This window comes from Coccinella septempunctata, chromosome 7 (assembly GCF_907165205.1).
Source record: "Coccinella septempunctata chromosome 7, icCocSept1.1, whole genome shotgun sequence".
NCBI classification, from domain to species: Eukaryota; Metazoa; Arthropoda; class Insecta; order Coleoptera; family Coccinellidae; genus Coccinella; species Coccinella septempunctata.
Genome location: NC_058195.1, coordinates 1224099 through 1241801, shown reverse-complemented (window position 1 = coordinate 1241801; position 17703 = coordinate 1224099). Strand labels below are relative to the sequence as shown.

The window sequence follows — 17703 nt, the reverse complement described above, 5'->3', positions numbered from 1 at the left end:
AAATATATTTTTTTAAAATTTTAACATATTGCGTTTTGTCTGTATTCACTTACGAAAATTCTGATTTCAGAAGTGCTCTCTTATGAACATTCTACGTCATTTTCACAATCCGGCAACGCCCGTCGAATCAATAAAGGTCATGAAAGTTTTATGATCATCATAGACTTAATAAATATCAAGTTTGGTGATCACATTTGACAAGGAAAACAAACAGTGCATAGAAATATCAAACAATGACACAAAATGTCATCGTTTTTAAGAATATATAGACACAGATTACAGAAACAATTTCTTGAAATGTGTGGATATGGAATTCTATATCTTCTTGATCAGTTCCACTGTTGTCTAATCAACAAAAATTTCTAGACTTTAGTAAAGGCATTCTACGTCACAAGCTTTTACATACTCGAAGATTCGAAGGGTATATTTCTGAAATTTCTTAATTTTGAAGCGAATCTTTTACGTGTTCGATAACTAATGGAAAAGGGTTTCCATAAATAATTTTAAATTCGATTTTGGAGTTTTAGGAAACTTGCCCATTTGGGTTATCGCTGCATATGCAAGTTTAAACTGAATAATTATGAGTTTCATTGATGATTTTTTCAAATTCACCGCGGAAACTATTTAAAATCATTCTTTAAATATGGGGTTTTAAAATTTAAATCGCTTTGTGCGGAGTTTACGATTTGGCAACAGCGCCTACTAGACAATGAAATGAACAATGTCCGATCAGCTTGTTGATCTACAGGCGCGTACTTACTGGCAAGCCTCAACAGCAACCGGCCATAAAAATCCCATAAAATTTTACGACATTCCTCTGTCGTCGCAGACTTCCTAGACAGCCATCTTTGTCTATCTCATCAAGATAATGCATTTGTTGTCCTTTATTATCAAGGCATATTTCAGTCGATGTTGCCAGCTTTTGCAATTCTCACGAAACGCTTTAAACTTTAAATATCCATTTTTATTTTTCATTTTTAAGTGCTTAAAATAATTTTTTTGGGAAACGGTTGAAATGGTTATTTTAAAATGTTACGTTTCAAAGCTATTTTATAAAAAATACATCATTTTCGTCAGAAGGAGTATTCCCTATTGATAAAAGGCCAATATTTTTTTTAGCCTGGGTATTAACGAAATGTTTCATAGTGGTTATTTTGAGGCAAATCGGCCACGAAGTAGGATCTCCCGGCCTACTATCGTTCTTCATCCGAATTTGTTCCTATTGCTTGAATTCGTTTGAATTTTTCTCCGGTGCTCGATTCCAAACTTTATTAGGATTTTCCGTAATTAGAGAGACTAAAAAAAAAAAACGTGTACCGCAACGAAATACGGCGGTCCCGTCGACGTCAGTCTTTCCGCGTCCGTGAAAACTTTAATTTCAGTTAGACGTTAATCGCGTTACGCGTTACCGGGGATATATTAATTAAAACCTCATCTTTTATTCAGCGAAATTGTATATTTAATCTGGCGATACGCCGCTGCCGCGAATTAAAATGGCGGTGCGCGCGGATGGACGTGAAATATTCAAGAACCTCGGCCGACGCCATATTATGCCGACTTAATATTAAAACCGGACGCCGATGGGGGGGGCCCTTCACTCTCTCTCTCTTCACCCCCCACAGCCTACCTCATTTTTTCTCTAATCGAATGCCTCTAATGCTTTCCATTTTTAATTTTCAATTTGCGCTAATTTTTCCACCGTCGGATTATTCGGCGGGCCGGGATCCAAATTGAAAATTCCGAGAAGCGGCAACTACCGGAAATTTCTTCGCTTCAATTAGGATCGCCGGAAGGAGAAGAAAGCGGCGCCGGGGAGGGGGGATATTGTCGGAATGGACGAAGATTTCGACCCACTCGATGATCGAGCGAACGAGAATTGAATTTCGGACAAAGAAATCTGTTACGGTAGTGAATTTTCGAGTAAGCTTCCCTATGGCAAAAAAGGAATCGATTTTATATCCTTTTTAGCCAGGAGATTCGGTTTCTCGGTAAATCCGCAAAAGGATTTCATGAATACCGAGTCCAAATACACTTTTTTTTTTTTTGGTGTAGCTGGGGGAAAATCTGCAAGACAGACGAACCACCCTCTCCTGAGGGGGAACAGTGTGGGGTTTCTCACTCTCCTGAGCCCGAGACCCACTAAAAACCCTCAACTGCTTCTTGAATTTTGGTTCCGGGCATTTGCCTATAAACCGTTCATCTCTTGGTCGGTTTTCTTCTCGCACACTATCGTGCTGGGATTTATGTGTTTATCCTCTATTGGATTAACACTTTATTGAATTTTTCAATAAGTTTCTGTTCTTATTTTAATCTCTTTTTAATTGATCTCTTGGTCTCCTTCGGTAAATTCGCATTCTCCTTTTGTCTTCCTCTGGGTCGTAGTCCACTAGTCTCCTGAGTTCTTGATTCGGATGGTTTTTCGCTGTTTCGAATAATTTCTCTGCTTTTCTGTTCATGAATTCCGTTATGGTTTCCCATTTTAGGTCCCTATAAATCTGTCTATTCCTGACAAACCAAGGTGCATCTATTGCACATCGTAGCAGCTTGTTTTCAGTGGCCTGAATTCTTTTTATATGGCTCTTTGCCGCGAAACCCCAGGCAACTGATCCATAAGTCAGTTGAGGCCTAGCAACGGCTTTGATTATCTTCAATTTTGTCTCTTTCAACATGTGGCTTCTTCATCCTATCAGAGGATAGAGTCTGTTCATCGCTGCTTTCGTTTTGTCGATTTCTTGTTTGATTTGACTTTTCCAAGTAAGTCCTTTGTCAAGCGTTATTCCTAAATATTTGGCTTCATTTTTCCAGTCGATTTCTTCGCCGTCAACATCCAGTTTCGTTGTGGGTTGCAGTCTTCTCTTCCAAATACACTACTCGTACTCTACGGTACTGTTCCTTACCCCAGTGTGTCAAACTGACGTCAACCAGTATCTGTAAGAAACATCAGGCGAGAGGATATTCTGTAATCGTGGGTATTTGCATTTCGAAAACGTCGACAATCTCAATTTTTCTCAAGCTTTTCTTGGTCGTTTTCACAGGTCGAGATTGTTACCTGGGCATGGTCGGATTATTCGACTTTTGTTGGGTTTCTTTCTTTCGAAATTCCATCGACTTTCGTGCAACCGTTAGGTTTTGAGGAATTTTTAAGTGACCCTATATGTTTTTCTGAAAATTCTCGCAGATCTAAATGTGATACATATTCTGAAGAGCAACTCTTCTAGTAATAAATCTGAGAATTTCATCCATTTCGACAGGACTGTTCGGTCTTGATGAAGTTTCAACTAACCCCATTTTTTTGAGAATTTTTCGATGGTCAATTTTCGAGTAGTTTTTCTTCCGAAAAAATTATGATAGATCGAAATGTGATATATATTTTGAAAGAGCAATTCTTCTAGTTGAAGATCTGAGAGTTTCATCCATTTCGGCAGAACCGTTTGGTCTTGAGGAAGTTTCAACTGACCCCATCTTTTTGGGGATTTTTCGATGGTCAACTTGCGAGTAGTTTTTCTTCCAGGAAAATTACCGTAGATCTGAATGTGATACATATTCTGAAACAGCAACTCTTCTAGTTGAAGATCTGAAAATTTCATCCATTTCGGCACAACCCTTCGGTCTTGAGGAAGTTTCAACTGACCCCATCTTTTTGGGAAGTCATACATCTTCTAAGAGAGCAACTCTTCTAGTAATAAATTACGAAATTTCATCTACCTCGGTGTACCTAGTGGTTTTAGTTACATGCTTATTAATTTTTTGATGCTAATTATTACATATTTCTTTTCTATCTCATTTTTCACAGTGGGCTTTGATAATTTTCTGATGATTTTTTTTTAAAGCATTCTGATATCTTATTTAGCGTTCCACAATAGCTGTCAAATAACCATAGACTACCACAAGTCCACAGAAAAGACTCCGTCGGTCCAAACAGAAGATCACATTTCACTTACGTCTTGTCCCTCTCTGCCCCAGTTGAATTGTTGAATACTACGTTCAACAACGCGGTTCACAGAATAAATCCATAATGAGCGTCAACCATAGAGAAAAATCGGCACGTCTTATGCACGCGTATAATCCGATTGCGCAACTATAGAGGAAGGGTGCGTTCCGCAATTACCCGGGTATGCGAAACGAATCGAACGCGCAAACACAGAAAACAATTTGTTAAATAGCCGTGTGTGTGTGAACAATGGACGGAATGCAGTTCTAATGACAGATGATGGTCGCTTTGCGGCAGGTGAGATTTTATAATCGCATCATCACAGAGCGGGCCGTTGCGACCTCTGACCCGGCCGCCCTGCCCACGGGGACCGCTTTGGATGAATGATGCATGACGCGACGACGTTCTACGGGGGCCAGTAAGAAACAGAATTTCATTGGTCGTTTCTGTATTTTTCTATGGTTTGTTCGAGAAGTGTGGAAAATTGCGTAGAAATTCAGTCGAGTGTTTTCAAAGGTGAGGCTTTTTTTGATAGAGGGTAGAACTGGTCAAAATGAGGCGTTTGACAAAAAATTGTCTGTCTATATAAAATATCCAAGATGGCTGAGATACAACCCCTTGAAATTCGACGAAATTTCATTGAATTTCAAGTACAGGACTGTGGAAGGTGACTCCGACATCGCAAAAACGAAACAAAACATAAACATATGGCTGGACAATGAATGGGTTCGGTACCAAGTTCATCGGATTAGATGCATCAGGTCACCTTTGAGAGAATCATAATTGTTTTATCGTGCAATTAAGGTGAAAAAAAATGTAGAAAATCTAGGCAGTTTCTTGAAATTGCTTATGTTAGTTATGTTGAAAAAGTGCTATGATATTTCTCCATTTCAACCCATTTTTACCACGATTGTTGGAATGTTCGTTCAAGAAGATTGTGATGCCTATTGTGAAAAAATTCGTGAATAATTTAGACAAATTTTATTGGTGAGATTCTGAAGTATTATTCTACTTTTTACACTTGTGTCCTAGGTCTCTTCTGCCAGTTGGTTTCGAAATGAGTCATTTCATAAAATCGTGTAAGACCCGTTTGCACCAAACGCACTTGATGTCAAGTGTCCCTTAAAATGAACCCTTAACTTAAACTACGTTGCACCAACTGTAAAGTGACATTTAAATGGCTAAAGCTAACCTAAAATTTAAGCGCTCCTGTAATGACCACTTAGGTATTTAAGGGCGGGATTCTAACCTAAAATAATTTGTTGAACTCATAAACTGGCTGCAGAACTGCTGTGGTTTTTCTAATAACGTCAAGTACCTTTAATTTGACAATCCATTTCATTATCAATCATCAATCATAATGCTAATTCAGCAACAAAAAGTTGGCACTCTTTGATAATAATATAATAGTTTACTTGACACTGACTGACAGGACAATAAAGTTAGGTTAATGAAATGACAACGATCATCGGCAACCGGCCAACCAATGAAAAGGCTTTATCAGACTAGAATAAAGTTGCACCAAAATGAAAAACTGAAATATCACTAGATATGAAAACTTAAGGGCCCCTTACTTAAGATTCTGTTAAGCCGCAGTCGTGCAACTGACGATAAAATTAAGCGTCCATTAACTTTAAACTACGCTTAGTTAAGTACTCATTTTAAGGGGGATTGGTGCAAACGGGCCTTAGTTACTAAAAAATAACGAGAACAATTCGGCAATCCTAAGTTTATATTTTCATTACCACATAAATATTGAACGAGCCAATATCTTAAAAGAAACCACATGGTCGAATCAGGAGATAAGTTTTTTCCCACTGCTTTGCGATAATTCAGCTAACAAACGGTCTAGGGTCGTAGTAGCATCTATTTCAGTAATTATTCTCAATTTTTTTTTCAACTTTGTCGTTTGGAAACTTTTGTATAGGTGATTTTCGGTTAAACGCTTCATTTTAACCAGTTCTACCTTCCGTTGAAAAAAAGCTTCACCTTTAAATACACCCCGTGTATATTTCATGCCTTCTTATTAGAGCAAAGATTGCAATATTGTTTATTCGTGTTCTGTGCTGTTATCTGTGGCTTAGCTCCATAGATGTGTTACAATCTTTGATTATTTGATTTTTGGCAGATTTTATAGGAAAGGCGCCATCTGCCGTCAAGTAGGCAGATTCGACAGGCTGATTGTAGAATGTTTGTAATATGATACATAATTCACGTACGAGATGAAGAGTCAGACTGTATACCTATTTCACGGGTACTCTAATGAATTAGGTCCGCTACTACGCCGATCCGCCGATTACCGGGTTGAATATTTACGCACAAAATAATCGCTGCGTACGAAACGTCGAACGAATGATCGCCGCGTCGTCGACGACGTCGAAAATCAGCGCCGGAACGCCGAAATCCGTCGGATTTGCATCGCATCAGTCCCCGATACCCGGGCGCGCTTTGATCTCCCCTAATCGAATACAATTCGGCACGATAGGCGGATTATAAATTCGCGGAGATTCCCGTCCCGACGCGTCGCACCGTCCGGACGCACGTCCGTCCCAATTACGATGCTCGATGATCGGGAGGCGCGCACAGAGCGGATCGAAGGCTGGGTTGCCGGATCTGGACGCTGAAAATTCTTCGCATACAGTGTTCTACACTTCTTACATCCATAATTATAGATATAGATAGGCTCTAGCAAGAATTAAGCGTCGAAAATCTGTCGATTCATCCCCGGCTCGATGGTCCGTCGGTCGGCGCATAGAGCCCGATCGAAGGGGGTGCGTTCCCGTTCGTCGCAATAAGAGTGACTGTTGACGTGGTCTTGTAAAGTGAATTAGCCCGGATTAACTATACTTTCGGTGTGCCATTAAGGGGTGATAATGGCGAAATATTCCCTAATCCGCCTATTCCCGTGAGGGATTTTTCGGGAATATTGGTAATAATGGGGTTTTCGACTGTGTGCGTCAGACCCGGGATTTGCGGCTGACAGTTACGGAAATACCCCTAGACGGCTGGAAAAATCGACGGGTTCTCTGATTCGATTTTTGTTCGCGTCGATGAGGGTGGAATTCGAAGAATATCGATATATGTGGTATAGAAATAATGAAATGGCCAGGAGATCCAAAAGTCAGATGAATTTCATAATGCCCGATGCCAAAAATCCTATTCTTAGCTCTATGATTCGAATCGTTACTCTATGTGCGATCGGCGCTAACCTTCTTCTGTCAAACTGACGTTAACCTATAAGAAATGTCAGGCTGAAGTTCATTCTATGATCGTGGATTTGTTTATATAGGGAACTCTAACGATTTGTCAAAATCAGCTGAGCGTTCGCTGTCGTGGGGCACACAAGCTTTTCCCTCCATTGATTCACATGCTGTTTTGGTCGAGTATTGTGTTTTGTGCATGTTTTTGGAAAAAATCCCTACGTTAGGTTAGAGTGATTAGACTATAACTTTCTAAGAAACTCATACTAAAAAGCTTTGTGTGCCCCACGGTAATGAAGGGTCAGCTGATTTTGACAAATCATTAGAGTACTCTATTCGCGTTTCGTAAACGTCAAAATCTCGATTCTCTGAAGCTCCAAGGCCGAGATTGTCATCGATCATTTGTGTCGAATATTTCGATATTGTTTCATGTCACCGATAAAACGTTTCTTTTATTTTTCCACGAGCTTCATCACGTTATGTCAACTGTCAAATTCGATAGCTTCTTGGCGTAATTTCATAACCTCAGCGGTGTATAATACATATTTTCGCGAAGATCGAAGTCGCCTATACAGAATTCGTCCGCAAAGTTGAGCCAAACTTGGGTGGCCCCCCAAACGTCGTTCCATTACCGCAAAACACGTTATACCTGATGGCGCCGATATTTGCCATCTTGCCTACCACTCGAAAACGTAAGGCGATAATCCCTAACAGAGTTTCTGCGAGACATGAAGTTATCTTGTTTCGCAAAAATCCACTTTCGAAGTTGCCAACTTTTTGACATGTCCGGAGGAACGTGATAATCCGGCCGCAATTCGGACCTAATTTGAGGGGTTGGGGAGTTTCTGGGGGGTGACTTTTCTCCGGATATGTCGCGAATTTTTTTTCCCGATTCCGAAGTGTGGGGTGGATCCAATTCCAGATTGGAATAAAAAAAAGGTCTATATTTGGTATTTTCGTTTTTATTTCGTTCATATGATGTGTAACTGATGAATCTGAAGAATCGATAAAAGATTAGAAAAGACGAAAAAGATGTGTCTCATCAAGGGATGAATTATTCTTGATATTCTTTATAGTTATTTGGGAAACAGATGATTTTCAACAGATTTTACCATGCTCGAAACAAAATACGTGTATAGTATGCAGCTGTTGGATTTACACTCTGTATGGAGTTCCTGGTCACGACGCCAATTTGAGTTTTCATTGATTCGTTGTATATACCGTCAAAATCTTCCAAAGATCGTCCTTGAGTATTCATATAGTGTATTTTATTTCAGATACAAGCTATTCTTATCATCCAGCAATACACGACGACACGTTCGTGAGGAGGAAACAGAGGAGGAACAGAACAACGTTCACCCTCCAACAGGTAACGTCCAGATTCGTCGATATTCACCCGAATCTTGATTTCGGAAATTTTTTCAGTTGGAGGAGCTAGAAACCGCTTTCGCCCAAACCCATTATCCGGACGTTTTCACGAGGGAAGACCTGGCGATGAAGATCAACCTCACCGAAGCTCGCGTACAGGTGAGTCAAACTACGAGCTACAATTCGTTTATGCTTCGGCCTAGGACGTGTGAAAACACACGAAATTTTCGTATCGCGAGGATGGATTTCCCACAGTTCACCCTCCGATGTGCGTGGGGCGGTATCCAGTTACATCTCCCTGCGCGGTCAGAGGCAATCAGCCCGACTTGAACCCTAACTATTCGTTGATGACTCTCTTGTAGTAGCTTCTACGCGACCCCTTTTCTCAGCCAACATGGTGGTCTACAGATCGGGCGTGAAAATTTCTTCGATGCGAAATGAAATTTGGTTTTTTCCAGATCGAAAACTAATCGGTCCCCCATTCTCTCCTCCATCTATACGGGTCTCGACGGACGAGGGGTTGGGGGGCCGTCGAAATTTACGAGTTTTAGGGTCGAACCTGAGGTATATTTATCGTCTAGGCGGACAAGACTTAACACCTTCATAAACTGAGCTGTCGCGTCGAATTCTACTAACGTTTAGACTTTCGATATCGCTTATAGCTCGGATGCTCCTTTAGGGTGATCGATTGCGGTTTCGCGTATAGATGGGGGGAAGAATTTGTTTACCCCGTTTTGCGACTGACGAATTTATGGACTTCGGTTGCGTTTATCTCCGTGTTGGAGAAAAATTGCCAGAGGAAGAATTAAGTAAACGGTGAAACAGATTAAATATTTCCTACCACTCAGTGTGAACTACATTTTTAAATCCTCGCAATTTTTTGCGCCAAACAATTCGTCAATTTCTAATAGAAGAGTTTGAAATTTTAATCGAGATAAAGATACCTATACACGATCTCGAAAGCTTTCAAGCCAATATTTTTGCAAATTTTCAGAGCGCAAATCGAATTGAATTATTGGAAGAAGAAATTCGTTGAGTCTTCTCCATAAACATTACTTTCACTGTTTTTAACGCTTTATAATGATAGAAGTTTGGTGGTTTCAGTGAGGTTAGACATCAGTCCATAATATTCGGCTTATATCGCTTTGAATTCCATCTTGTTTTTTACTACGTTGAATGTGTTTGATTATGTGTTAACTTGACAGCATTTGCGGGAGGTTTTAGACAAAAATGATTTATTTTTTCGACCCCAACTTCCTGTAACTTTGTTAGTTAGTGTCATGGTTTAAGAACGCATTTTGTGAAAATCATATAATCTTTTATAAGTTCAACAAAAGTTGAGCAGATTAGGGTCTCATCAAAACGACAACTGTTAATAAGTTAATTACTGGATTTCACTTGTACTTCTTTTAAATTTCCATCACTACTGTGTTATCTACTGAAGTGAGATTAAATGCCTGTAAACAAGAACGTTAAATAGTGCGGATAAACGCTCATCATCGGCGGGACAACTAAATCCAAGCTTATCGGGAGTAGGGTGGACCTCAGCAAAAGTTATCGCTCCATTAAGTTTATCGAATAGATAAACTTTCGATAAATGGAGCTCGTTAACCGGGCATAAGTAAGATTTTCACGTGATACTTCCTAATTGATCCGAATCCAAGCGCTTTCATGCTCTCTATTCTCTATAAATGTTTCGAAATTTTCAATCAAATGTTGAAATATCACACTCTTTGATTCCTGCACCCGTCTTTCTCCCCAAGTAGATCAGATATTCGAAAATTTCCAGATGGGCCTCCGCATACATATTATTGTCGCTAATAAGGTAGACCAATTACGACCAATGTCCCTTCTGGTATACAGCTTCGCCATTTCTATTTCAATCGGCGTAATCGAAGGGCGTGTAAATGGATAAACGCAAACCGACAACCCTACTGTGTTTCTACTTATCGCCGGGCTTATTAGTGACAAATGAATCGCGCCAAGGAACACTGGATACAATTGTCGCCCTTACACGGTCGGCGGCTTCGCTAATTGCGATTTATTTCCCATTGTTCGGGGTGTTGTTTGGGGGTGCATATGTCGGCGTCACGCCGATAAGTGGCTTAGTTCCAACTGTTTTCGGATTCATTGGCCGTACCGTATATATATACACAGTGGACGACCCCTTTGCGACAATACATGAAGAGTGGACGAGGTGTTTTGTTTGGCATACGGCACTTTGGTGTATGAACAAGATAATGAGCTGAGTGAGAGTGAACGACGAGGAAAAATAATGGTTCGAATTGGTTTTTCATGGCCAAAATGAAGGAGGATATCATTCGAAATATCCTCCATATCCGGCTGCTCTTTTTTTACACCCCTCGCGGATAATTTTCGAACTTTATCTGGAAAAAATGATCCGGGTTGGGAATTTTTTCGGTTACCTAGAGAAAGGCTTGTCTTGAACGCAGAAAACGACATTTTTGAAACGTCGAAAGCATTCGCCACTTAATTTTTCAGTTGGGGCATTGTCACCATGAAATTCCACAAACATTCGATGCATTTTCGCCGCATTTTACTTCCTGTAAAGGTAGAAAACCAAAACCGAATGCTTTTCAAGTAACACATAATTGGAACATACTAATTTTGTAAGCACCTAGTGGGAGAGACAAGAGGCGAAAAATCAGCTGATTTAGATACCAAACAAAAAACGAATAACAGGAGCATAAGCAGCGAATACTCTCGAACCGGGAGCCAGATTCTAAAACCTAAGAAAAGCCTTAGAAAATCTGTGATTTTTGACTTTTACCAAACGCAAATAATCCCCTGGGCTGCTAATCAATCATATTAATATTTTAAAGAGTTTTTATTCTTTTCTACGAGCAAATATCCGATGTTGACAATATTCAGGTCGTGCGGTCCTATGGTCACATTTTGGGTTGCTTTTATTACCTTTTTTAATCGGTGAGTTGGCGTCGTTTTGAGCATGACGTACCCTGGGCTACATGCGTTAATTTTCAGAACTGGCTGAAGAAATCTTAAGCGTTTCAGTCAGTGAGAGATATACAGATGGGTGCGCCCTCTATCGTAGAGTAGACGAATGCTTTACCTGAACCGCACCAGCCGACAGTAGATCCCTACCAATAAATTTTTTTTTTCGAGATATTTCGAGGTCACCACAATGGGAAAGTCATTGAAAGAAAAAATTTACCCAATTTTCGCAGTTTTTCATAAAACTCCCGGTTTTTTCAACTAAGTCAACGTCAATTTCCGCGCGAATCGATTACATCGTTCTCACACCCAATAAGGCACAAATTTTCCGCTATCCTGAATGGATAAACCCTCTATAGTCTATACTGACGGCCCCTATTTACTATAATCGAGAACCGACGGACGACCTCAAATCAAATTCCCGCGCCTCGTCCGTTATATACGTCAGAACTGTCAAACGTCAACGTCGGACGCGATCGGGGCCGACAGGCCATAAAATAAAGTGTAACCGGAGTCCGCCGGGTTCGGGGCGCGTCTTGAAAATATAAATTTGATTTTTCAACAAAAACGCTAATCCCACGGGACGGGACCCGATGTGTAACGGAGAGTCGGATCCGCCGGGCGTCGCGGCGCGTGTTCCGTTTGCCGGATCCTCCGTCTGCGGGATGGCGTCGTCTCGGGAGAGATGCCGTAACGTCGTCCGGCGTCATATTACAGTTTACGCGGAGCATTGTTATTGGTCATCCGTAACTACCTACGTTTTTTTTTGTATTTCTATCGGGACAGGTTAAGGCGAAATTGACGGGTGGGATATTATAGGGTTAGTTCGAGGGGAAACGACGTCGTTAAAAGCGTCGTGCGGTGGTTAAGGGTCCATTGATTGACACTTGATCGAAATATTTTAGGAATAGGAATCAGTAAGCCAGGGGATCTACCAGGTCAGGTAAATCCACCAGAACGAAATGAATTTCATGAATACCGTGGCCACAAACGGTATTCTGTGAGTCCGATCGCTGTCAAACACTCTCCGATCTGTGATTGCTGTCAGTTACTTCCGTCAAAACTGACGTTTAAGTTGATTTCCACAATCTGACATCGATTGTCAAAGCTATGCAGAGTAGAGAGAAGGAGAACGATCGCTGCTTGCAGACCACAGATTATTTGTCCCCAAGAATATAGTTCATTTATCAGCCGATAGGTGCGCTGCCGTTAGGAAGAGGACGACTCTAAGTTGATTGAATGAACTGTCGTCTTCTGGAGTGTAAAAATGGTTTGGAGTCAGAAAGAAAAAAGAGACAGGAGTAGATTTCATGAGGAAAAATTGGAAAAAAACTTGCTTACCGCACAAGAATTGACTCCAAATCAAGTTGTGTGTCAGAAGCACTTTAGCGATGAAGATATCAAAAAAGCTGATGGATTCATTATTTACAAAAATTGCCATCCCTCGTGAGGAGAAATGGACTCTGCTTAATGAAAATATCATGCCAATGAAACTACATTGTGCAGAAATGGACCCAAGTTCTTGTAATAATCAATTGATTTGCCAGATATTTCTTCGATTCAAATCGATCTTACATATTCGGACATCATACATAGTTACGTCGCATGAAAATAACTCGAATATAGATCGAAAATTCCTTGAGATAGCCTCATTGTCGTATAAACCCTAGGCTCACCCCGAAAACAACTGCATACACAGTTTCCGAACACCAACAATCCCCATCTTGGCAATTTCGAAATCTCATATCTTCACATCTGACTTCATTAAGGCTCGTTAGGAATTGTAATTCAGGCATCATCTCCGTCTTTCAGGACGCGTAGATGACGTCGAAAAGGGAGGAGGAAAGTTGGAAAAAGACAAAGAGGGTCGGATTGAGTGTCTACCACCCCCGGGGCTTCGCAGCGCTCCAGTTCTGCCTCAGAAGTGTGTATTAGATTTTGTGGCAGTAATTATGCCCGGTAATGTCCTTTGCGCGTGTAACACCGCCCTAACGAGGAAATATGCCGTGTATAACGAGTAAATTTCGAATTTTACAAAGCCGAGAACGTTGGTTTTCCCGTAATTGAGTTTTGTGCCATGTACGTTATATTTTTCGACAATTTTGCTGGATTTTCTGGGTTATTTTTACTGATATCGTTTTTTTTTTTGACTCAAATAACCATTTCAAACTTTTTGTTCGTGGCGCAAGCCTAATCAGGAGGTTAAGTTATGGAAGTGATAAATTCTCAAGCAGTAAAACTTATGCAATATCAATGAAATGTTCAGCTTTTCGGATATTTTCATGACTTCCCTATGGCACACAGAATTTCCGTAATTAGACATCAGCAGATAGATTAAAGTGTTTATCTTCACTCACCTGAAGATGCTATTGTGATAGTGAAATACATACCATGGTTTAAGAACGCATTTTGTGAAAATCATATAATCTTTTATGAGTTCAACAAAAGTTGAGCAGATACGGGTCTCATCAAAACGACAACTGTTAATAAGTTAAATACTGGATTTCACTTGTACTTCTTTTAAATTTCCATCACTACTGTGTTATCAACTAAAGTGAGATTAAATGCTTGTGAACAAGAACGTTAAATAGTGCGGATAAACGCTCATCATCGACGGGACAACTAAATCCAAGCTTATCGGGAGTAGGGTGGACCTCAGCAAAAGCTATCGGTCCATTAAGTTTATCGAATAGATAAACTTTCGATAAATGGAGCTCGGTAACCGGACATAAGTAAGATTTTCACGTGAATCCTTCCTAATTGATCCGAATTCAAGCGCTTTCATGCTCTCTATAAATATGTTTCGAAATTTTCAATCAAATGTTGAAATGTCCACCTTTTTCTTGAGCATTTTTTTAGGTTTTCCAGGGTCGTTTTAGGGAATGAAGTGCTTAGTTCATGATTCGACATATAGGCGTAGTTTTGGGGAGTATATGATCGACGTACAAGTTTCAACGTGAAATTTTGTCGTGGAAGTAGATTTTTCGACGAAGAAACGGGGGGGATTCACCGTCCATCGAAATTCCATCATAGCACACTCGAACCGTCAACCGACTCCGGGCCAATCCCATCATGCAAATTTAATGACGACCTCTCTCGCTTCCAGAGAGAGCATTTGTCTCGAACACACTCAATATACTCGACCCGACCGAGTGGATGGCGCGAGGGCATCAATCCAACAACCCCTCTCGACAATGCCGTTTGCAAACAAACGACGTACGTCTCCTCAGCCCACTCGGCAATTTGCGTATTGTTACGTAATTGGACGTCCTTCCTTTGTTTTATTGTTTTAGCTAAATAATATACCGGCGTTGAAGCGACGCGGACGCGTCCGTCCCATGGTGCGCCGCCGGGGGTAGTAATTGCGTTACGGGACTGCTACGCGCGCACCGTCGGTCGCTCCCTTAATTTCGGCTTTTTAATTCTCGCGCGAATTGATATCGAGCGCAATGTGGGAGGAATGATATTCGTTCGATTGTTTTTCTTTGGTTTTCTTCGAGTTTTTTAAGAAGAAAGAGCGCTACAATCTATCGAGACTTCTGTAAAGTCTCGTGGCCATTACTAGTCATTGCTCTCGTTGTGGTAGGAGCGGATGGGCTCTCTGTGTTCCTTAGGGTCTGCAATTTCTAGTCCTCAACGTAGTTTGGACCGGAATGCATCGGGGCTTTGTGTTAGTATACAGGGTCTTCGACTAGTACAAATATTTTAACAGTAGACAGTAGACGTTAAAAAGAACACTTTTCTCCCAACCATTTTTTGCAATTCGGCCCTGATAAAAAGATAAAGCGATTTTAAGTTTTCATAATGAGCTGTGCCACCCCTGGAAAGAAAAAGTTTCCTTCCGAATAACTAGCTAAATCTGTGACACCACACATCTGTGGATTTTTTAAACAGAGTTGCATTCAGCCAAAGTACCCAATTTCACAGATACTTTTTAATTTTTGAACATCAAATTACTGGAAAACGGCGCATTTTACGAGAAAATATGAAGAATACTTTCATTTTACAAAACGTTCAAACATTCATTAAATATCATCCAACTTAGTTTCAAGAGTTTTTTTGGTGTTTTTATGGTAAGTAATGGTCAAAAATCTACCGTTGAATTATTTGTACGAGTTAAAGGGTCACCCTGTCGAAATGATTAGCAACAAATTATTGGAGAACACTGATGCTTATTTTGAATTGGTACGTGCATTGGACTTTAAATGCCAACAGTTTCAATAATGAAAAAACCGTATTGCCCTAAATAACTATTTTTCTCTGTATCATGAATTTTTTTTTGTGTGAATCGAGAAAGGGTCTTTTAACCCGCTAAATATTCGTTTCGTTAAAAATGGACGTTCCGCATTGTTTCGGAGGAGGATAATGATATCTCTCCTTTCCTCCCCGCGTTGGAGAACGTCGGCAGCGCGCATCTATTATTAAAATACCCCGGAACATTTTAATGGAATTTCATTCGAGCTGAGTTCATTTCGAGACCTAATGAGCTTAGTCTGTTTTGAAATTGTAAGCCGCCGCGTGAGCTCCCCGGTTTTTTTTCTTCGCTCTGCCAAAAGGTAGGCACGCGGTTCTTCGGAATCCTCCGCCCGCTGATTTCCCAGACAAAGCTGACATGTAATGAACAGATTATTAACTCTAATATGATAAAACATTATAAGAGGGCGCCGGCGATGCTGCTATAGTATGTACCTTCCGTATTTCGTACGTTTTGTACAAACAGGGACGGCATTCGACCAATTTCTATATTGTCAAAAGGGAATTTGAAGATAGTACGTACAGGGTGTCCTACATTCGATGTTCACCGAGAACATTTGGAGGACTTGAAGACTTGGAGAAAAATTCTTCAAGGACTTCCGATCTCGTTTTTCGAAATAATTAGATAGAGGAGAACAGGAATCAGCTTGTAAATATTCTACTTCGTTCTCGAGTTACTATAATTATTCTTTCAGTATTCTTTCAGTGAGCACCAAATTTGGGACACTCTCAACGGTACTTTTATGAGCACGGATACAAGGGTTATACATAGAAGGTGATAAGAATTTCGGAAAAAATAATAAAAAAGACGATACCGTCTTATACACGGTATAAGACTCGTACAAATATTATAACAGTAGATTCTTGAAGTTAATTGAAACACTTTTCTCCTTTACCATTTTTTCCGAATGTTTAAAAGATACAAGCTGTGGAAAAACCATAGAAAAATGTAATTTTTAGTTATATTTACAAACGGTTTCATCAAATGAAATGAGTTTCGAAAAATAGTTTTTCATTTATTCGATGAATCTTTTTCGAACACAAGAAATCACCCACGCCTCCCAATTTTCGCATTATGACCATTACGTACCATAAAAATACCAAAAATTTAAAGAACCCAACACCTGAAACTAAGTTGGAAGCTATATAATGAATATTTGTACGTTTATATATTTGATCGCCTTTCATCATCCTAGCGATCGCAGCGACTCCTATTTTCTCCTTTTTTTGGACACACATTTCTAGTACGGCAATCGTTCTTCTTCTCTCTACTCTCCATTTCATAAACGATGGATATTTCAGTGCATAGAAGATAGGAAACAGAACAAAATCCCCCTTACATCGATGAGAAAAATTCCTGTTAGGTCCAGAGTGTCACACAACCCCAATAATCCAGAATCGAACATCCTCTATGAATAAACACGAATTTGAAATCTTCCCCGAACCCCAAAAAACCGAGCAAACATGATCATATGCCGATCCCAAAGTGAAACACCGCAATCTTTTATGAAACTAATAACAAATTATGCAGCCTCGGGCCACGGAGGGTTCGGGGTTCCACCCGATCATTAAAAATAGGTATATATATACGTTCGGCAAACCACAACAGATGTTACCCTTTGTGGCGATAGGCGCACTTTTTCACCCCGTAAGCGACCGTTCAACCTGCTACTGTGTAACTCATTCGAAATGGGATGGATGGGGTAGCGATAATCCTTTAAATAACTTGTCGGAGAAAAGATTACTCTCGAGGGTGGTTAGCCGGTGTATATTTGCTTTGTTCGAGGGGGAGAGAAAAGAACCGGCGGTTGATTGTGGTTTTGCCGGAAGTTCTTCGCAGTTGATTTCTTTTCTCATCAGTTATCGATGTATTTGTGTGTTTGTATATCATATAATTTATTTCTTAGAATAGATCCACAAAAAAGCTTCATTATTGTGAGGGTCGCATTGTTCATCATGCGAAATAAGGTACCAATT

The 17703-nt window shown here is 40.2% G+C and overlaps 1 protein-coding gene across 14 annotated transcripts in view; it reads left to right on the top strand.

Moving 5' to 3' along the window:
* Positions 1 to 17703, top strand: part of LOC123317596 (dorsal root ganglia homeobox protein) — a 139356-nt gene that overhangs the window by 88996 nt on the left and 32657 nt on the right. For all 14 annotated transcript variants that reach the window (XM_044904201.1, XR_006538193.1, XR_006538195.1 and 11 more), the window contains 2 exons: positions 8409 to 8500; positions 8557 to 8658. In XM_044904201.1, coding sequence (XP_044760136.1) covers positions 8409 to 8500; positions 8557 to 8658 — 194 coding nt within the window. The remainder of the gene's footprint in view (positions 1 to 8408; positions 8501 to 8556; positions 8659 to 17703) is intronic.